Below are 22,992 nucleotides of genomic sequence, written 5' to 3' on the forward strand. Positions count from 1 at the left end.
ATAGATCTAATAGTTATACTGCTGAGTCAAAAGTAAGGCAGTTAATAACTCTTTAGGTATAATTCTGGATTGTTCTCTAAAATTATTGGATCACTTCACAGTTCTATCAATAATGAATTGGTGTCCCAATTTTTCCACTTCTTCCCCAACATTTGTCACATTCCCCTTCAATTATTTTTGTCTGAAAGGTATAATGATATCTCAAAGTTGTTTTAATTTGTATTTCTCTAATCAACAATTATTTAGAGAATTTTTACATAACTATATATTGTTTTGATTTTCTTATTGGAAAATTACCTGTCCATATCTTTTGACCGTCTATCAATTGGGGAATGAGTCATTCTTATAGATTTGGCAGAGTTTTTTATATATTTGAGATATGAGACCTGAGGAAACTCAATAAATTCCTTCCATATTTTTTGCTTTCTTTCTGATCTTGGCAACATTTATTTTATTTGTACAAAACCTGTTTTTAACTTAATATAATCAAAATTATTCTCATTCTGCTCTCTGTCTTTTGTTGATTTATAAATTGTATGCCTATCCATAAGTAATATGTTCTATATTCAAATTTTCTTGTACTATTTCTCTTTATATCTAGGTCATGTATCCATTTTGATCTTATCTTGGTAAATAGTGTAAGATATTTGTCTATGCCCAATTTCTATTATACTGTTTCCTAGTTTTCTCAATAATTTTTTCCCTAAGTAATGAATTCTTGGGGCCATTAGGTGGCGTAGTGGATAGAGTATTGGCCCTGGAGTCAGGAGGATCAAATAATGAATTCTTAATCTCAAAACTTAAGTCTTTACACTTGTCAAATACAAGATTACTATATTTATTTGCTGTTGTAGATTGTATGTATACTATGTCCCCTTGATCTGTTTCTTTTTTCTTTGCCTAATTTGATTTTTATAGTATTTTTTCCAATTATATATATATATATTCACTTTTATAAGATTTTTAGTTCCAAAATTTTCACCCTCTCTCTTCCTTTTCCCCTCCCCAAGACTGAAAGCAATCTAATATAGATTATAAATATACAATCATGTTGAATATATTTCCATATTAATCATATATATGAGAAAAATCAAAACAAAAGGGAAAAAACACAAGGAAGATAAAAGCCAACAAAAAAGTGAAAATAGCATACTTTGATCTGCATTAAGTCTCTTTAGTTCTTTTTCTAGATGTGAATGTTATTTTCCATCATAAGTCCATTGGTATTGTCTTGGTTCACTGTATTGTTGAGAAGAGCTATACATCATAGTTGATTATTATACAATCTTGCTTTTACTGGGCACCCAGTTCTCCTAGTTCTGCTCACTTTACTTAGCATCCGTTCATGTAAGTTTTTCCAGATGTTGTTGTTTTTTTTAAATTTATCTCTTTATCATTTCTTACAGCTCAATAGTATTCTATTGCATTTATATAGCATAACTCTTTCAGCCATTCCCCAATTAATGAGCATTCTCTCAATTTCCATTTCCTGGCCACCACAAAAAGAACTGCTACAAATATTTTGTTCATGTGGGTCATATTCCCATTTTTATGACTTGTTTGAATATAGACCCAGTATTGATATTACTGGGTCAAAAGGTATACACAGTTTTATAGCCCATTGGACATAGTTCCAAATTGTTCTTCAGAATGGTTGGATCAGTTTACAATTTCATCAACAATGTATTAGTGTCTCAGTTTTCCCATATCCCTTCCAACACTTGTCATTTTCTTCTTCTGTCATATTAGTCGATCTGGGGAGGTGTGAAGTGGTACCTTAAAAATATTTTAATGTGCATTTTTATAATAATGATTTTGAGCATTTTTTCATATAATTATAGATAGCTTTAGTCTCTTCATCTGAAAACTGCCTGTTCATATCCTTTGACTACTGATCAATTGAGGAATGACTTTGTATTCTTTTTTTTCTAAATAAATAAGAAGAAATTGTGCAATTCAGATTAAGTAAATATTTTTCACAAAACTAGACCTGATTGGCAGAGACACTTTTTCAAAAACAAAAACAAAAAACCCTCAACTTGCCAGGCAGCCAGGGACCTCATCTATGGTTTCCCAAAGCCAGAGAGAGCCTAGGATCTCCTCACACTATTCCTCACTTCAATTCCTCTCACTTTCCCCTCTTAGTAAAAGTGATAATCTAATGATTATCTAAAGTTAAATCTAATGATTTAAACTTGAGTTTACTTAGAACAAGTTGCTCCAACTTTCTCTCCCTGTGATAATCAGGTTGTTCCTATTGTTTTCTTCTCTGATTATAAGAGCTCTGGAGGACCTCTGTGAAACACAAGCAGTAGAGAGGATCCAGAGTGCCAGCCCTGCACTCTTCCTTTAACATCCTCAGTCTGAAAGACTATCCACAACTTGGGTTGGCTGCTTGGCAATCCCAGACACAAGGGAACCTGTGACATAAGTGCATCTCCCTGCATATGCTCCTCAGGACCCATCTGGCAGTCTGACAGAGAAGCTACCATGTAGCCATGCAAAGAGGCAAAGATTTGGACTTTGTTTCCTCTAGGGTGTCAAACTAACTGTCTGTGCTATCAGAGATGGCAGAGTTAGCACAGGAGTATTTGGGTTTATAAAATGCTAGATTACTATAATCATTGACTATTACATCATGTGTAGCTAATCTATTCCATTGATCTACCACTCTTTTTCTTAGCTAGTACCAAATGGTTTTGATGACTGCTGCTTTGTAATATAGTTTTGGGTCTAGTACAGCTAGGTTACTTTCCTTTACATTTTCTCCCACTAATTCCCTTGATATTTTTGGCTTTTTGTTCTTCCAGATGAATTTTGTTATTATCTAGCTCTATAAAATATTTGGCAGTGTGATTGGTATGGCACTGAATAAGTGGATTAATTTAAGTAGAATTGACATTTGTTATTGTATTAATTTAGTCTGCCCATCAGCAGTTGATATTTTTCCAATTGTTTAGATTTGACTTTATTTGTATGAAAAATATTTTTTAATTATTTTCATATAATTCCTGGGTTTGCCTTGGCAGATAGACCTCCAAAAATTTTTATGTTGTCTACCATTACTAATATCTTCTTTGATTTTCAGATTTTCTAACTTGGTATTTAATTAAGGATTTTTATTTTATTGTTTTTTTAGCTTTTAAAATTACATGTCCAATTCATTTTTCTCTTCTCTATTTTATTCATGTAAGCATTTAGAAAGAAAAGGTTTGCTTTGACTGTATCCCATAGTTTTTTGTATGTTGTCTCAATACTGTCATTTTCTTGGATGAAATTATAGTTTCTATAATTTGTTGTTTGACTCGCTCATTCTATAGGATTAGATTATTTTGTTTCTAATTAGGTTATGGTCTATCTTTCCATGCTCCTTTATTACATGTAATTTGTGTTGCATCATGATCTGAAAAGAATTCACTTATATGTCTTTTTATATTTGATTGGGAGAGTTTAATGCCCAACATATGGTCATTTTTTGTGTAGGTTCCATGTACTGCTGAGAAAAACATATATTTCTTCCTATTCACATTTAATTTTTCTCCAGAAGTCTATCATATTTAAGTTTTCTGAAATTTTATTTATCTCCTTTCTTGCTTATTTTGTGCTTGGAGTTATAGGATTTATCTAGTTCTGAGAGAAGGAAGTTGAGATGCTCCATTGATATATTTTTGCTGTCTGTATCTTCTTGTAACTCACTTAACTTTTCTAGGAATATGAATTTTATACCTCTTGGTGCATATATGTTTATAATTGATATTCATTGTTTATGATATTCTTTAGCAAGATGTAGATTACTTTCTTATCTCTTTTAATTAGATCTCCTTTTGCTTTTGCTTTATCTGAGATCAGGATTGCTCTCTCTGTTTTTTTTCTCTTTAGATTTCACCTGAAGTATAATATGTTCTGTTCCAGCCTTTTACCTTAATTCTGTGTGTATCTTTCTGCTTTAAATGTTTCTTCTTGTAAACAACATATTTTAGGATTCTGGCTTTCAATTCACTCTATTTGCTTCTATTTTATGGGAGAGTTTATTCCATTCACATTCACATCATTAACAATGTATTTCCCTTCATCCTATTTTCCCCTGTTTTTCTCTCTCCCTTTACCCTGTCTCTCCTTACCAGTGTTTTGCTTCTGATCCCCAACCCCCTCAGTTTGCCCTCTCTTCTATCCACTGTATCATTCCCTTTTACTTTTCCCTCCTACTTTTGCCCTACTTTGTCAGCTTCTCCCCATTCTGTTTCTTTCCCTTCTCCACCCCCCCACCCCCATCACCATTTCCCTAAAGGATAAACTAAGTTTCTATACACAGTTAAGTGTATTTGTTATTCACTCTTTGAGTCAAATCTGATGAGAATAAGCTTCAAAGACTGCTTACTCTCTCCCCTGTTCCCTCTACTATAATAGGTCTTTTGTGCCTCATTATGTGATGTCATTTACCCTATTCTGCCTCTTTTCTATTACAATTCTTTTTTTTCACTGTTAACTTTTTTTTATATATAATTGCATCAAAGTCAACATAACTCTCTATAATATATATTCTTGCTACATATTAAGTAAAAATTATTTTCTTCCTATGTAAGGATGCAAACAGTTTAATTTAATTTTTTTATTAATTATAGTTTTTATTTACCAGATATATGCATGGGTAATTTTACAGCATTGACAATTGCCAAACCTTTTGTTCCAATTTTTCCTCTCCTTCCCCCCCCCTCCACCCCAGATGGCAGGTTGACCAATACAAAGCAGTTTGATTTTATTGAATAACATCTTTGATTTTCCTTCCTTTCTTGTTTACCATTTTATGCTTTTTTTGTTTTGTATTTGAAGAGTGAATTTTCTGTTCAGCTTTGGTTTTTTCATCAGGAAAGTTTGAAAGTCTCCTATTTCATTGAATATTCATCTTTTCCCTTGAAAGATGGTACTTAGTTTTTCCTAGGTAGTTGATTCTTGGTTATAATCTAAGCTTCTTTATCTTCTGGAATATTATATTCCAGGTCCTTTGATCCTTTAACTTGGAAGATGCTAAGTCTTGAATAATTCTATGACTTCCTGGTATTTGATTTTTCCCCCTTTTTAGCTGTCCTCCCTTCTCCCTTTCCTCCTTTCTCCCTTCCCTCTCTTTCCTTTTCCCTCCCTTCCTCCTTCCCTTCCTTCTTTCCTTCCCTCCTTTCTTCCTTTCCTCCTTCCATTCTTCCTTCCTTCCTTTATATTAGTTTTTGACATTTTATAAGACTTTGAATTCCATTTTTTCCCTTCCTCCCTAACTCCTTCCAAAACAGTAATCAATCTGATTGTGTTATAAATGTATAATCATATTAAATATATTTCTACCTTAGTAATGTTGTGAAAGAATAAAAAAAACCATAAAAAACAAATTAAAAAAAAATGAAAATAATGTATGCTTTGATCTTCATTCAGTCTCTATAATTCTTTCTCTGGATGTGCATAGCAGTTTTCATCATTAGTCTTTTAAAATTGTCTTAGATCATTGTATTGCTGAGAAGAGTAATGTTTATCAAAGTCAATCATCTGTACAATGCTGCTGTTACTGTGTACAGTGTTCTTCTGCTCATAACTCAGCATCAGTTCATATAAGTTTTTCCAGGTTTTTTCTGAAATCTATCTGCTCATCACTTCTTATAGAGCAATGGTATTCTATTATATTCATCTCTCTCAATTTGTTCAACTATTCCCCAATTGATGGGCATTCTTTCCATTTTCCACTGGGTCACTTAATTGCCCTATGGTCATGTTTTTTCTTTTTTTAAATTATAGCTTTTTTATTGACAGAACATATGCATGGGTAATTTTTTACAATATTGTCCCTTGCACTCACTTCTGTTCCAACTTTTCTCTTCCCTCCCTCCACCCTCTCCCCTAGATGGTAGGCAGTCTTATGCTTGTTAAACATGTTAAAGTATATCCTAGATACAATATATGTATGCAGATCCATACAGTTCTCTTGTTGCACAAGAATTATTGAATTCAGAAGGTAAAAATAATGTGGGAAGAAAAACAAAAATGCAAGTAGTCCACATGCATTTCCCAGTGCTCCTTCTCTGGGTATAGATGATTCTGTTCATCATTGATCAATTGGAACTGAATTGGATCTTCTCTTTGTCGAACATATCCACTTCCATCAGAATACATCCTCATACAATATTGTTGAAGTGTATAATGATCTCCTGGTTCTGCTCATTTCACTCAGCATCAGTTCATGTAAGTCTTTCCAAGCCTCTTTGTATTCATCCTGGTGGTCATTTCTTACAAAACAATAATATTCCAAAACATTCATATACCACAATTTACCCAACCATTCTCCAATTGATGGGCATCCATTCAATTTCCAGATTCTAGCCGCTACAAAAAGAGCTGCCACAAACATTTTGGCACATACAGGTCCCTTTCCCTTCTTTACTTTGGGATATAAGCCCAGTAGTTAACACTGATGGATCAAAGGGTATGAACAGTTTGTAAACTTTTTGGGCATAATTCCAAATTGCTCTCCAGAGTGGCTGGGTTCATTCACAACTCCACCAACAATGCATCAGTGTCCCAGTTTTCCTGCATTCCCTCCAACATTCATCATTATCTTTTCCTGTCATTTTAGCCAATCTGAGAGGTGTGTGGCCATTTGTTTTCTTAAAGCCCAACTTATCTTCCTATTTCTCCAAATGGGTATAAAATTACCACTTATTCTAGTTACTTTAGAATTGTTCTTTATTCCTCATTAATATTACAAGGTTCAAAATTACAAGCAAGAAAAGACTTGGAAAGTTTGCTTTTTGGGAAAATGGCTTTTTCTTAGTTTTTTTTTTCTCAAAAATGTTTTTAAATAGGTGTCTTTTTTACTACTGGCTGGAAAGATAAACTTTCTAATTAAAAAATTTAAGAGTTGAATCCACCTCCCAGATGTCTTCATAAAAACTTTATGCTACTTTAAGTAAAATCAAATAATTTGTTTTGCCAAGATATTTTGACAGTATTAATATCAGAATTATCTTTTAATGAAAAATCCCAGCAATATTCTGGGGATAATACTTTAGTAGGTTTGTTGAGAAAAAAGTATTTGTTCAAATGTCTTTCTTCATGCCACAAAGACTCAATCCCATTTTTCTTATCCTGAAGCATTCCCTTGTTACAAGCTTGGGTGAGCTTCAAAACCTGAAGTGGTGTTCCACCAAAGATGGCTACCTGGTAATAGAAATCTCCCATATTAAAAGGTATGAATGCTTTAGAGGAAGGCCGCCTTTCATAATTGAAGTCATTGGCATTCTTTTTATAAAACCAAGCATGGAGCTGGGCCACAGATTCACCCAGGGTTTCCACACCAAAGTAATTTTCAAATGCCTGATCCACATCCATACAGAAGAGGAAGTCAACTTCATGCTGGATATGATTTACAATGTGATCCTCAATAATCTTCATACGTATCATCTTAATGCTTTGCCACCTTTTCTTCTGCTGGATTCCAAATACTTTCATTGTATGAAAAGGAGCCATCTCTATCCAAAGCAACTTGGAGGAGTCATCCACCATGATATAAAAAATTGACTTATGACCAGCCATGAAGTACTTCTCTGCAGAGGAAAGGAATTTCTCCAAATAGTTATCAAGATACCTGGGTAACAAATGAGAAAAGCAATTATTTTAATAGAAATGAAGGGTTTATATAAAATATGAGGCTTATGTATTTGCTTATTATGGAGTAAAAATTATTTGTGCTTTAGTTACAATTATGTATTAAATGTAAAAAATAAATGAATTAAATAGCTACTTTTTGTGATAGCAAAGAATTGGAAACAATGTAAATGCACATTGATCAGAGAATGGCTAAACAAACTGTGGGATAAAATATAATGGAATATTAATATTATGCAAAAATGATGAATATAATAAAGAATGTTCTTCTTGGTCAGAGAAACATGGAAGATCTACATGAATTAATGCAGAATGAGGTAAGCAGAGGCAAGAAAATAATTACATTGACTACAACATTGTAAATGGAAAGAACAACAAAAGGGAATATGCAAAATTATAAAGGTCAAGAAAGATTTGAATGAAGAGAACTGAGAAAATACTCCCAACCCATACATAGATATGGAAAGTTCACAAGTACACCACAATGGGCAATGTTTTTAATCTTGTTCAATTTATTGATTGTTTGTACTTATTTTTTCCTCTTAAATTTTTTTTTTTGTTCTTTTATTTTGTCTTTAGAAATACTATTTGTCATATAAGATGATTCTCTAGATGGAGAAAGGGGAAGAATAATGAGTAAATCTATGGTAATGTAATAAAAGATATCCATTAATTTTTTAAGAGGATGGTATGTCAGAGGTGAAAATAGAATATAGAGGCAATAAATAAAATCAGAGGTGAAAGTGAGCTCTACTTGTAATGGACATCTAGTGCTATAGTTGTCCCATGGAGTCCTCCCTGGACTTGACTTATCACTACAAGTTATAGGTAAAGGGTGTGTGTGTGTGTGTGTGTATATGTGTGTGTGTGTGTGTGTGTGTGAGAGAGAGAGAGAGAGAGAGAGAGAGAGAGAGAGAGAGAGAGAGAGAGACAGAGAGAGTGTGTAAGAAAAATTGTAAATTTTCTTTTTGGTCCTTGGGTTTGATGGGTTTGCTTTTACCTTATCGTTACAGGGCATCTATACCACTTTCTGGTTTTGTCCAAAATGTGTTGTCTGTGTTCTGGATGCTATTTTCATTTTTATACAGTAATTTTCAACTGTGCCCATGTCCCTTGGTCTAAAAAGTGAACCTTTACCTTTTTGAATATCTTTATGTTGTCTTGTCCCATTAGAATGTCTGCTCCTTGAGGGCAGTGATTGTTTTTGCCTTTCTATACCCAGAGCTTAGCACTGTATCTAATACATAATAAGTACTTAACAACTGCTCTCTGTCTCTGTCTTTCTCTGTCTCTGTCTCTATCTCTCTCTCTGTTTCTCTCTGTCTGTCTCTGACTGTCCGTTTCTGTCTGTCTGTCTGTCTCTTTTTTTCTTGTGGAAACTTGTACCTGCCTAGAGGTTTGGTAATAATAGCTAGCATTTATATATTTTAAGGTTTACAAAGTGATTTGAAAATATTATCTTATTCTATGCTCAACACAACCCTGAGAGGTAGGAACAGTTGATTCTGAGACCAACTCTCTATCTATCCTGCGACTCCAAAGTAAATTAAGTGTAATTCATTTTTAAAAGAGCATCCAGTAATAATGGAGTGTCTCACTGTATTCTATCTTGGTCTAACCATAGCTGGACTATGGTGCTCAGTTCTGGAAATCATATTTTAGGAAGAACAATGATAAGCTGGAGAGTGTCCAGAGAAGGATGACCAGGATGGTAAAGGACCTCAAGATAATTCCATGTGGGGATCAGTTGAAGAAAATGCAGTTGTTTAGCCTTAGAAAAGGCATGATAACTGCTTTCAAGTAAGTAGAAGGGAGGGATTTGTCTTGTTATGCTCAGCAGAATTGGGAGCAATGGGATAAAACTGTAGAAAGACAAACCTAGGTTTGATGTAAATAAAACAAACAAGCAAATAAAAAACCAAAGTTTCCCAATAATTACAAGGATCCAAAAGTGCAATGGGCAAGCTCAGGAAACAGTGTACTCTTTCATTTGGGGTCTTTGAGCAAAGTTTTTATGACCATTTATCAACCCCTCTTTAGTCCAGTGCTTTCCTTCTATTAATTGTTTCTTATTTATCTTATCTGGGGCAGTTAGGTGGCACAATGGATAGAGTTCTGTATCTAAAGTCAGAAAAATTCATCTTCCTGAGTTTAAATCTGGCCTCAGACACTTACTAGCTGTGTAACCCTGGGCAAGTCACTTAATCCTGTTTGCCTCAGTTTCCTCATCTGTAAAATGAACTGGAGACAGAAATGGCAACTACTCCAATATCTTTGCCAAAAAAAATCCCAAATGGGGTCACAGAGAGTCAGAAATGACTGAAAAATGGCAACAACATATCTATAGCTTGTTTGTACATGATTTAGATGAAAAGTTCCTTGAGAGAAAGTACTTTTGCTTCTTTTGTGTATCTCCATCTCCATCCATGTCTTGCATATAATAGGCATTAATAAATGTTGATTGATTGATAGAGATGATTCTTTTTTAGGTGGGGTGAGATCTGATGTCCTTGGAAATCTCTTCCAACTCTGTCATTGTGACTCCATAATGGAAAACAGAATCAAAGCTAAAATAAAATAATAGCAACATGAAGATGAAAGTAAACAGGGATGAACAGGAAGGTCTCCAATTGGTGTTAAAAATTAATTTGCACATAGAATTGAGGAGGCCTGAACTTTCCTTTGCAATATATTTTTCTTCCCATAAGCAATTGCAATGAATAGAATTTAAAAGAGAGGAAAACATTGATATGGCAAACATTCTTCTTGTCTATTTTGAGCATCTTTAACAACATCAACATTTGATGGCCATCAATTGTGTGCAGAGAACTATGTCAAGGGAGATCCAAAATGAAGCAAAATATTGTCCCTGCTCTTATGGGGTTCATAATCTGCAAGAAAGAGAATGATATAAATAAGTATATTAACAAACATCTGACTCATATGAGGAGTTAATTTTCTTCCCTTCAAAAAGCCTGCAGTAAGTTCCCTGGAACAATCATTTATAACCATGGTGATAGCAGCCTCTTCAAGCATCATCTAATCTCAAGCTTCTCCTTTATGGAAGTCTGTAATGAAGAAGCCATTGCTATGAACATGGAGTCATGGTGGGACTAAAACATTTAACCTTTAAAGGACTTGAGACAAAATTCTTGTATTAAAAATGACTTGTTATCGTTTCCCCTACATCTCAGAATGCTTAGATATGCCTCTTTTATGTCTATGAGTTTTAAATGGGATAAAGTCTCTTCCACAGAGATCTTAGTCCTCATCAATGCAATTCCTTGGGAATAACCAAGGTTTTTCTAAGGAGAGGGATTTAAAAGACAGGAGCTATCAAACAATTTGTTTTTTGGATGCTTTGAGCCAAACTTAAAAATGGCTTCCTTCTTTTAAAGTGGTACCATATTTTCAGCTGAAATCCTACACTATTAATTGTTATAAGGGATAGATAGACTAGAATATTCTTGAGGAAAGGGTCTTACCTTCTCGGATTCCTAAAAATAACAAGTATAAATAATGTTTCATTAAATATGAATGCTTTGGTGGGTTTTATTAAATTCATGTGCAGTCCCTCCTCCCATGTATATTTCTAAAATTAGAAAGCAGAAATGAAAAATAATTACTAGGAATACGTACCTTCCAACAGCAAATACCATCAAACCCACAGTAATGTTCTTCTTTTTGTAATAATCATCTAAAACTGACTTATGGTAAGTTCCTTCCCACACAATAGGAGCAAGCCAGTCAGTCACTGTTTGAACCTCTGGACGGCCTCTGTTGGATATAACAACAAAGCAAATTGAACTAATTTCTCTTTTACTAAGACAACATCAAATGTTTTCTAAGCAAATGAATAAGAAGAATGGCATGGGATTATGCTTCCTGGGTCCAACTTTCAGGGTTTCCTTAGTTTTGGCATTTCTCAGAGCATTAGCATTGCAAGTCAGGAATTGACATCTTTAGCATGGAAGCAGTGAATGGCATCCAATTGTTAGCATTTTACCATCATTCACGATACTCTTAACCTGGGATCTGTGAAATTTGTTTTTGTATTTGGAAAACCAGTTTAATATAACTACTTTTTATTTTTATTTTTATTTATTTATTTATTTTGTAAATCTATGGCCTTTTTGTTATATTAAAACATTCTCAGAAAGGGTGTAGAAGCTTCAACAGATTGTCAAAGTTAAGAAACCTTTGGATAGTCTTTTTCCCACCCCTTCTGCTTTTCTTTTTTTCCCCTCTTGTCTTTCCTCTGGTCTAGTTCTTCTTATCTCCCTAGCCTATCTTATGGCCCTGATAGTGATCCCCTTGGGCAACTGTTGATTCTGGTGAGTAAAGTTTAAGACTTAAGAACCCTGCTTTGTTTTATTGTTGAAGAGGATGCAAAAATAGCATTTAGAGACAGAAAAACTTAACAATTCATCTAACCCAACCTCTTTATTTTATGGATGGAGGAAGTTAAGTACAGAGAGATGACTTTCCCAAATTCACAGAGCTGGGATTTGAAAGTAGGGTCTTAGATTTCAGGGCTATTTATACTGTTTTGACTGTCTCAGTAGCATGAAAAATAAGATATTTATATCACATTGCACCAAAGGCAACAGAAGCAACTCTCTAAGATTGTAAGTTGCAGAGTGGAGGTGCTGATCTACAATGTTGGAAGAAATTTTTTCATCTGGGGGTTCTATATACTAGTGAAATCACAAGTCTACTCCCTAGCCCTTATCCCTAATATTATTCCTATCTCCATCCTTACCCCTATTGCCAAAAATTGTTTGGAGAAAAAAAGGAAAGGAAAACTGAACCAATTTTAATTCTATCACTGAAAAAAATGACATCTTTTATTTTTGTATCACTTTCATGTATCCTTTCCTCTTGAGAGCCATTCTTTGAAACAAAGAATAAAAAAGAAATGAAGAGAAGAAATAGTTTTTAAAACTAAATAATACATCTACTAAGACTTCTTTTATATAGACAATGTTCCATACCAGAGTCCTTTTTCTCTGTCAATGAAGAGAGGGAGGTATATTTTTTTCTTTGTCCTTTGGGGCCAAATTTGGCCAGTATATTTATACAGTTAACCCCAATTTTTATTGTGACAGGTGTTTTCAGGGAATTACATTGTTTTCTAGGACAACAGGGGGAACATCACCTTTATTAACCTTCCCAGGCCTGAATGGCTATAGCAGGAAATTGTATAACCTCTGATATCTCTTTAGAACAATTTTATTATCCTCAGATTCTCTGTGTATAAGTGATTCTCTGGGTGTGTATTCATAAGTATAGGATTCTTTTGTTTGAAGACTCATGTATTTGAAATGGAGAGAGAGAATCCAAGGACCCACTGGAAATGCTCATGGTCCTATAGGAAGAAGATGGTGGTGAAACCAGCTGCAGATTTTTGTTAGCGAGTATGATGGCAGACTTTTGAGATTCTTTTTATTTTCATTTTTGAATGACTTAGAATTAGAGCTGGAAGATGCCATAGTTACTATCTAATTCAACCCCTCATGCTATAAATGAGGAGGTTGAATAATTTGTTTAAGATCATACATGCATTAAGTAGCAAAAGTAGAATTTGAGTCTGTCATTGGACCATAGGAAAGACTATACATGTTGCTCTCTCCTTTTAAAGATGAAGAAACAGGGTCAGAGAGGAGAACAAAGAGGTCATACAGGTAGTAAATGGTAGAACCTCTACTCAAACCCTTGTCCTCCACATTTGGTATTTTTTCTACTACATTGTATCACTTTACTTACTCCTTGCCTGGATAAGTAAGCATTTCTTCATATTAGGCATCTCTCCCAAAAGCTTTACCTTTTATTGGGATTATTCCCTAAGGAATCCAAAGACAGATAGGAAAGTAAATACACACACACACACACACACACACACACACACACTCTACTCTTTATGTAGCCAAGAATTAGAAACAAAAATGGAAGCCCAGAAATTTGGAAAAGCCAAAAAAATCTGGTATAAATGAATATAATTAAACATTATCATTGAATAATAAAAAAATGAAAAATATCTTTGGAATTCAGAGAAACATTGAAAATATGCACAAACTGGTAAAATAAAATAGATCCAAAATAAGCAAAACCTTTTAAATGAAAACTTCACTAAAATATAGTCATATTCTGGGTAACTGAAAAACATAGATGCTAAAAATAGATAATAGAACATATCACCTTCTCAGCAACAAGGTGAGAGTCTATTGGGGTACAAAGATGTATTGTTACAATCAATATCAACAATATCAGTAAGTGGGGGTAAGAGTACATTGGAATTATTCTCTAGAAGTATACATGAAAATATTAACAAGATTCACACAGGATGAGAAAGTATACATAGCCTGTATAAACGAATCTCCTAATCTCTACTCTTATTCTCATGGACAAGTCTTGGATCAGAGAAAGACTATACCTCCCTCTCAGTATTCTAGGGATACTCCTGATTTGTTGGAGATGATTTTCTAATACTATTAACTTGAGATCCCCACTGTCCCCTACCCTAAGATTATCAGTTAGGAATCAGGACAGTAAGGCAGCCTCAAAGGACTTTTAGAAGGGAATATTGCCTTTACTGGGGCGAAACAGTAAAAATAGCTAGTACAAGACATCGACCCTATCAAAAGTCTGTGACACAATCTTCCATAATATACAATCTTCCAAAATGCAAAGTCTAGGGGAAATTGTCCTCAAGCTTAGAGAAAATGTGTGCTAAAGAGGAAACTCACAGCCCCTCATCAGTTAGAAATCCATTTTTCCCATTTGGAGGTGTACAAGAAGTTCCCCTTACGCATCCTGTGGTTTCTCTGCTGGTTTCTTTGTGAAATCATGAATGAAATCATGACTTCTTGACTCCTGATGCAGACACTTTGGTCAACTGATCTGGAGATGCCATTAGGCATTCTTTGAACCATTCAAAGTTCTCTTTTGGCCACAGTTGGGGTATAGAGGTGTTTTGATTAAATACACTGATCAATATCTCCTACCCTTGGATGGTCATGATAGAGTACATAACTATCTTAGAAAAGATCACAGATCCATCTAAGTATTGAATGGATATCTGTCCTACCTATTTCATTAGTTTTTTTTTTTTTTTTTTTTTTTTAATAAAGATCATATGAGATCATAGGCTCATGGATTGCAAAGTGAAAAGGATATTCTCTACATCATTTAGTCCAAGCTTTGCATCTTGTCAATGAAGCAGCTGAAGGCCAGATTAGTTACATAACTCAAGGTAACACAAATAATAAATGGAAGAACCACATTTGAACTCAGGTTTTCTGACTTCAAGTTCAGGGATATTTCTACTGACAAAATCAGTCACCTGGGTGTCATTCCCAGTATTTCATATAGAAAACACTTTGTAAAGAATAATGCACAAGACAACTATTATGTCATTTCCTGGCCTTATAACCTGTCCCAATTTTCTCTTGAATGTCAGCCAATAAATTAGGTCCACTCAGTTCTTTTGTTATAATCAAATTTAATTCAAGATTTATGTGCCTGTCACATAAAAGGCATTGTGCTCTGATTAGCCCCACCCCAAAACTAATCCCTCCTTTTTACCCTGCATATCAAGAATACAAAGGCTTGGAGTGAGACCTAAATTCATATCCAGTCTCAGAGATTGACTTAGCTAATATAACTCTGAACAAGACTCTGTTTGCCTTAGTTTCCTCATCTGTAAAAATGAGCTGGAGAAGGAAATGACAATTTAGCATCTTTGTCAAGAAAACTTCAAATGAGATTATAAAAAATCGGGCACAAAAGAAAGGACTGAATAGCAACAAGAATTCAGGAATACAAGACAGACTGGCATAAGCCATTAGCAGTTGAGTCCACTGAGTGGTGAATAAGCCTCTCTAAATAAACATCCCTTTCCCATCTCAATTATTCTCCTGTGTTGCTGCTGCCACCTGACACCACTTGCTGGATGCTGCCCTGAGAATTGACTTCATGTAGGGCAGAGGTTTTGTTCTTACCTGGGGCTAAACCAGTCTGACAGCTGAAGAGTATGGGATTGATGAGATGTTTTCAGCTGATCCACCCTGAGTGCAAATGGAAAAGTAAAGATGGTGATTATGGAACCACTGGCTATCATTTGGTTACATTACATTTGTAAATATCTGTCAGATCAAACAATTCATTGTGAGGCACACGGACATTTTCAATTTGATCCAGAGCACTGCACTAGGCAGTAGAAATACTAAGATAAATGAGGCGTGGGCCTTGGATTCGTGGGAGTTCCTACCTTGTAGGAACTCTGACACAAATGCCAAGTATAATAGAAAAGAGAATGTGTATGTAAGAGATAAAAAGAGATTGTTTTGTGAAGTTCGTGGAAAAGAAGAAAGAGCATTTTCAAATATAGGGGATCAAGGAAGTAGGTAATACATTAGACTTTTTGTGAAGTTCATGGAAAGGAAGAAAGAACATTTTCAAATATAGGGGATCAAGGAAGTAGGTAATATTAGACTTAAGTCTTGAAGGATAATTAATCTTTGAATTTGCTTTCTCATCTGTAAAATAAGTACACTTTTTGTACCATATTCCCTTCTGCTTGTCTCTTCTGAGTCTCTGAAGGCTTTTGATTCTCTGTTTAATCCCCCAAATTAATTTCAAGTGTTGTCATATGGAAAAGGGTTTACAGATTATAGACTATGGACTGTAGATTGTCTCTAAGATATTAAGTACTTTTGAAGGAGGGGAGAGAAATCCAGGTAAAAGGATTGAGACTAACTAAAATCAAGGGGTTAGGAAAACAAAAGAAGTCACAGGAAAAGATTTAGAGATGACCCTTTAGTTTAACTGCCTCATTATTTTTAACAGATAAGGAAACTGAGGTCCATAGAAGTTAAATAATTTCATAGGATCATAAATTTAAGAGTTGGAAAAGCTCTAAACCCAACGAACACCCCTTTTATAGATGAAAAAATTGGGGCTCCAGGAATGTTAAGGGACTTGCCCAAGCATTCAAGCCCAATTTGTATGACTTTTAACCAGTAAGTAATCTTTTTATTTCACCATGCTGTCAAGGAGAAAAGAGTACACAGTCAAGTTTGAATGGAGTTTAATGTAAACACTGAGGGAATAAGAAAAGAATGAATTATAGATAAGTTGTGTTAAGATAAGAAAAGTAGACTGCTTTTAGATGGTAGGATGCTTTGAATGTTAGGGAAATCCAACTGGAAAATAGTAGGCTAAATAGAATCTCTCCTATACCCAATCCCATATGGACCAAATGCTAAGAACATTTTGGTTTGACCAGGGTTGAATGTGTCCTGATAATGAACAATGACCTATTCACTATCCACTTAGGAACATAGGAGTTAGCCTGGAAAAGGGACCTTAGTGATCATTTATTTTATAGAGCTTAGACTAAGAGGATTTATACAAAGATGAGGTAAAGGCATTTATTTAAGATGATTCTAAACTGAGTATTCACTAGGAAGATGGAACTTTGGACCATTTTTAATAGAAGCGAGACTGATTCTATTACTCAATCCTTTCATTCATGTCTGACTCTTTGTGACCCCATTTGGAGTTTTCTTGGCAAAGGTACTGGAGTGGTTTACTATTTCCTTCTCCAGTTCATTTTAGAGATGAGGAAACTGAGGTTAGTAGGGTTAAATGAGTTGCCCAGAGTCATATAGCTAGTTAAGTGTCCGGGGCCATATTGGAACTCCAGTCTTCCTGATTCTCAGCCCAAAGTCCTCTCCATTGTGTCACTATAAAGTTTGTGACTAGCCAAGTCCATTTGCCTTAAATCCCAAGTCAGTTCTTATTCTCTGAATCACTGAGCACTTTACCATATTCACTGCCTCTTGTCTTTCCTGAGTCCCTGAAGGTTTTTGATCCTCTGTTAAGTCCCCCAAATTATTTCAAGCATTGTCATATGGAAAAGGGCTTAGACTTGCTCTGTTTAGCTCTCCAGGGTACAACTAGAAACACTGTGGGGAAATTGTGAGGAGACAGGAAAAATTCCCTCACGCTGAGAGTTGTTCAAAAATAGCCTGAGCTTTCTCAGGAAATGCTAAGTTCTCTATCTCTGAAGAGCATCAAATAAATGCTAATTATCCATTTAAGAGGGATGTTGTAAAAAGATTACTGTTCAGGAATGGGTTGGGCTAGACCTCAGAGGTTTCTTATAGCTCTGAAATTTTATAAGTCTCTGATGCTTCCCTTGGCCTTTCATTGGTACTTCATAGAAAGGAGCCTGTTAGTCTCCAGCTTTCAGGCTCTTTTTTCCTAAGTGGAATCTTTGAACTCATTTCTAGATAGTCTATTTGCCACAGCTGGTTCCAGATGCCCCTTCTAAAACTGGGAGGCCAGGGTTATTTTCTGCCAGAACAACTTTGGTTGGCAGCTTCCTCAGGGTCCATGACACCAATAGAGTAGCCTGCATTATTTAGCCCAGCAAAGATAAAGACAACCCTTAACTACAGATGCTATAGATATAGACTGTTATAGACAGGGAAGCAACTTCTGGGAAGATATCCCCTCCATATTGTGACTTTCCCCGTCACAGTGTCGATGTAGTTTTGTGGCAGGAAAAAATAAATGGAATTTTTTTTAGGGGAGGAAGGGCTTGTAAAAGTTACAGATAACATGTTAAATCCAGTAGATAATAGAGAAAGTTTAGAAATTCAGAAACACAGAAAATATATGTGTAGTATTATGTGATATAAACATATTTTATACTAAAATAATTTTTCTCTTGTCTGAAGGGAGGACCTAAAATTTTTATGTGGACTTTCTAGATGGGGGATAACACTATATCCTTAATCTCCTCAAAATGGAAAGGATAAATATAATACATAAGGAAATGGAAATCTAAAGTGATTAAGTGACTTGTTCAAAGTCACAAATTTAGTGAGTGAAAGAACCAGAATTTGAACCCAGATCTTTTGTCTCCCAAGAAAGTGACTTGTTATTTCTGTGAGCACATGCAAAGTAAACACTGTCATTGCTGTGCTGTGCATGTGTGAATGCAGGTGAAAAATGCGCTGATTGATTCAACCATCGGGGACTTCCAAAGTGGCTGAATAACAATTTCTAAAGAGGGAATTTTAAAAGCTTAGTGTTAATAGCCAGAGACCACCTCTGAGGCACAAGCCAAACAGAAACTTGCTCATCATGCTTACAAGATGGGACCACCATGTGAAAATGTCCTCTTCTTGGATCCAGCTGCTGTGGACAGGAAATTATGGCTATGCTTGAACATATGGTATCACACTCTGGAAGCCAAACTCCTACTGTGACCCCAACTAGATTAAAGTGTAATTGGAAAATGTGTAGCAAAATTAAAAATTCAATGCAACATAAATAATATTAGTTCTGGTTTTCCTAGTCTATCTATTATTACCTACAGGTATACTTTCTTTCTTTTTAAAATCTGATACTGCTGCTTTGTTACCAAAGTCCTAGAACTGATTCATTTAAAAATGATAAGTTACCTCAATAAGGTAACTATTACAATTTAACTAAAATTTTTTTTCCAACAAGAAAAGCTAAAAAAAGAAAACAATATGAATTTTTTTCCATTTTCTGAGATTCAGAAGAAGAGGTAAAAAGTTTTATACTTAAGACTGTTGAAGTTGCTTCTCATTTGGATCCAACATATATATTGCTATCTTTTCTCTCTCCAATTCATTCTCTACACAGATGCTAAAATACACTCTCTCCTTTTTCCTCTTTTCTTCTCCCTCTCCCATTTCTTCTCCCTCTTCTCCTCCTTTTCTCCCTCCTTTCCTCTCTACTTCTCTTCCCCACCCCCATCTTTTCCCATTCTTCCTTACTCAAGGATCTCTAGGTACCTCCCTATTATTTCTAAAATAAAATACAAATATCTTTTAAAGTCCTTTACAATCTGACTCCAACCTACTTTTCCATGTTTACTAAACACTACTCTCCTTCACACTTAAATTTCAGCCAAACAGCATTCTCTTTCTTATGGCTGTGACTTTGAATAAGTTACTCCCAATGTCTGGAATGCATTCTTTCTCCATGGCTCTGCTGTAGCAACTTTATTGGAGCCCCTTAGTTTCAAAGCTCTTTCCATTCTCCTCAAAATATCAGATGTTAAGCAACTGCCCCCCTCCCATGCCCCTGTCTTTTTCTCATTCTGTTTTTGTATCCTCAGTTTTTAGTATATGTATCTAGTGCAAAAGTAGACCCTTCACAATATTTATTTGATGGTTGCTACTTTAAGCTCTTTAGTATCAGAGATATGGGAAAGAAAGAATGCTCTATTCATTTAACCTGAATTTCTGTCCATTTAAAAAATATACTACAACATTGTGAATGGTTGAATTCAGTCATCAAAAGTAAAACAAAACTTGCAGTTAGTATTTTATTATTACCTATTGACAAATTCCTGAATAATGAGCCCCAAAGTTAGCAAAAACAGCAGGAAGAGAAGGATTTTATCTTTGGAGATCATTGTTCTCTCCTGGGAGGAAGAAACAAACACAGGAAGAGTAGATTACAATGAAAATTGTAGTGAAACACAGTCCAGCTTGTCTCCCCAACTCCTAGAAAAAAAAGAAACTATTTATGACCATTGAATAATACAATATTCTTGTGAGATGAGCTCATCCCAGATAATCCATAAGCAACCTATTAGTTTAGACTTTATTCTTCCTTCTCCCCTGCCTCCCACAAGCTCAGGTATACTCATAACCATATTTCTCTTTTTACATTATGGAGGGTTGTCTGCCAACTTGACAAGGCCTCTGCAGGTTGAATGTCTCCTCTGTGTCTAAACACTTTCTTGCAGGAATGGCCTAATTAGCTTCATGATTTGTCCATTTGGGAAACTGTTTCTTTCCCCTCGCTCTGAAAAGTAGTAATTTTATCTTTAGCAGAATTCTCTCTGTTGGAAAGCACCTTAAAATGTCCTAGTTTCTGTCATGATGGTTCTGCCTCTCCTAGGACCAACTCACAGAAATATCTGGGCTTGTCAAGGGACCCAAAGGGGAAAAGTTTCATATTTTAACTGTGAATTTCTTTACCTTTCCTTAGTCAGAATGGAAGATCCCAGGTCATGTATTTGGAGAGAAATTAGGGATGTTTTCAATGTTGTGGCTAAGGCTCTGAGCCTTTGGTGAACTTTCTTATAAGGCCTCCTAAAAATAACATTCCAAGGATACTGATACCAAGAGCACAAAAAAGATAGAGGCATAGCAGAAGGGCTGTTGCTGTGGCAATATAGTTGGGGTATATCTTCCTCAATTGATGATGATACCTCTTACTATGAAGTCAGCCAATAGAAGGGCAGCTAGGTAGCACAGTGGCTAGAGATTCATCTTCTTGAGTCCAAATTTGGTCTTAGACACTTAATAGCTGTATGACCCTGGTTAAGTTATTTTATCCTGTTTGCCTCAGTTTCCTCCTTTGTAAAATGAGTTGGAGAAAGAAATAACAAACCACTCTGTGTATCTTTGCCAAGAAAATTCCAAATAGGGTAACAGAGGATCAGACATGACTGAACAACAACAATTACAGTCAATCTTGCCATTTAAAAAAAAATGAATTGTAGCAAAAATTCCTTGATGTTAATAATCTTGATCACCCCCCTGGGCCAATTGATGAGCATATGGCCCCAACTTTATTTGGGTTTCTTTGGTCCTAGATTTCCTGGTTATATGTATGATTCTTTCTCTGTCCATGCAGAAGACTTAAGAGTTGAGAGATAATGTCACATGACAAAAGTCTCTCTGATTCTGTTTCAAATGGCAATTCCTGGCTAAATGTAGCAATTTACTTCTCAGAAAGTTGCTGATTTTGACTTTCATTAAGAATCTTCAAATATAAGTTATGGAATATTATTGCTCGGTAAGAAATGACCAGCAGGAGGAATACAGAGAGGGTTGGAGAGACTTAAATCAACTGATGCTGAGTGAAATGAGCAGAACCAGAAGATCACTGTACACTTCAACAACAATACTGTATGAGGATGTATTCTGATGGAAGTGGAAATCTTCAACATAAAGAAGATCCAACTCACTTCCAGTTGATCAATGATGGACAGAGGTAGATACACCCAGAGAAGAAACACTGGGAGGGGAATGTAAATTGTTAGCACTAATATCTGTCTGCCCAGGTTGCATGTACCTTCGGATTCTAATGTTTATTGTGCAACAAGAAAATGATATTCACACACATGTATTGTACTTAGACTATATTGTAACACATGTAAAATGTATGGTATTGCCTGTCGTCGGGGGGAGGGAATAAAGGGAGGGGGGGTAATTTGGAAAAATGAATACAAGGGATAATATTATAAAATATATATATATATATATAAAAAAAAAAAAAGAATCTTCAAATATGAGAACCTTTATCTTCAGTTATTTTATTCATGACAAAGGGTTTAGCAATCTATCCTACCCTTTACCTGAATCTCTGGCCCTTTAGACAGGAAATATATAGAGAGCAGTGATTCTCAAACTATAGGATGCTTGAGATTTTCTTAGACCCCTTAAGGGAGTTTTTTGTATTTAAGAATTTTTCAATTCAGCCCATATAAACAAAGCTTTGAAAAGTGGGTGGTCCTTAATCATTTTGAGCAGTGTAAAGGGGCTCTGAGATAAAAATATTTGAGAACTGCTGTTATGATATAGATTTAGAGATCAAAATAACTTAAAAAATAATCTAGTTTAATCTCTTCATTTTTCAGAGGAGGAAATTGTAATCACAAAGGTAGGAAGCAGAGACAATATTTGACTACAAAGCCATTGCTTGTTCCACTAGACAATACTTCTGCCTTCTTCCTACTTACTTCATGTTCATGTCCTTGGAGAAGGGCAAATGGGAGTAAACACCCTCTTGGTTCCAGTTCATGTATGTTGATATTACTGTATTACTAACTATAAGCATAGTAAGATATGTTACCCCTGGAAGTTTGAGTTATAAGAAATGTATCGATGATAAATGAACCTTTATAAGGAAGTTTTTACCACAAGGATATTCCCTGGTACCTGATTGGTCAAAACCTTTTCCATCAGTTAGTTTCTATTGTTGACTTCCAAGATGGAATGCTACAAATTAGAACCCCATTTAGAATTAGATTCCTTCAGAAGATAATTCTGATTGGCCATGGAGAACAACTAGAGAGAAGACTTGGTCCAAGAATATAGCATCTATGAAAATAGATGTTATTACAATGTTACATGCCCAATGGATAATGTCTATTGTAGAAATTCTAAGCAATGATAAGATGACATTTTGTGAAGGCAAAAAGCATTGAATGAATAGAGCATTTTATCAGTGTATATATAGAGTTGCCAGAATCAGTCAATCTTTTATTGTTCTTGTCAGGAAAAAGGC

The 22,992-nt window shown here is 35.0% G+C and overlaps 1 protein-coding gene across 3 annotated transcripts; it reads right to left on the reverse strand.

The window, feature by feature from the left end:
• Window positions 1-6,705: 6,705 nt before the first annotated feature.
• On the reverse strand, window positions 6,706-22,760 carry LOC141557391 (N-acetyllactosaminide alpha-1,3-galactosyltransferase-like). 3 transcript variants are annotated; one of them, XM_074292954.1, is made up of 5 exons: window positions 22,445-22,760; window positions 20,025-20,113; window positions 15,645-15,710; window positions 11,284-11,421; window positions 6,706-7,624 (listed from the first exon to the last, which is right to left on the reverse strand). In XM_074292954.1, exons 2-5 carry the CDS (start codon window positions 20,102-20,104, stop codon window positions 6,943-6,945), a joined length of 966 nt encoding a protein of 321 aa, XP_074149055.1. In that variant the 5' UTR covers window positions 20,105-20,113; window positions 22,445-22,760; the 3' UTR covers window positions 6,706-6,942. The 3 variants fall into 3 exon arrangements, with proteins under 3 accessions (XP_074149055.1, XP_074149056.1, XP_074149057.1); XM_074292955.1 differs by lacking the exon at window positions 22,445-22,760 and adding an exon at window positions 20,676-20,872; XM_074292956.1 differs by lacking the exon at window positions 22,445-22,760 and adding an exon at window positions 18,807-18,929 and having other exon boundaries at window positions 20,025-20,110.
• Window positions 22,761-22,992: the final 232 nt, after the last annotated feature.

This window comes from Sminthopsis crassicaudata, chromosome 2 (genome assembly GCF_048593235.1).
Source record: "Sminthopsis crassicaudata isolate SCR6 chromosome 2, ASM4859323v1, whole genome shotgun sequence".
Taxonomy (NCBI): domain Eukaryota; kingdom Metazoa; phylum Chordata; class Mammalia; order Dasyuromorphia; family Dasyuridae; genus Sminthopsis; species Sminthopsis crassicaudata.

What these genes read in the sequence shown, in the direction of transcription:
- LOC141557391 (XM_074292954.1), bottom strand. Translation starts at nt 20,104, where the DNA reads ATGATCTCCAAAGATAAAATCCTTCTCTTCCTGCTGTTTTTGCTAACT. An exon ending in ATTCAGGAATTTGTCAATAG is followed by an intron (nt 15,711 to 20,024) that starts GTAATAATAAAA and finishes ATTTGCACTCAG; the next exon opens with GGTGGATCAGCTGAAAACAT. An exon ending in TCAGACTGGTTTAGCCCCAG is followed by an intron (nt 11,422 to 15,644) that starts GTAAGAACAAAA and finishes TATATCCAACAG; the next exon opens with AGGCCGTCCAGAGGTTCAAA.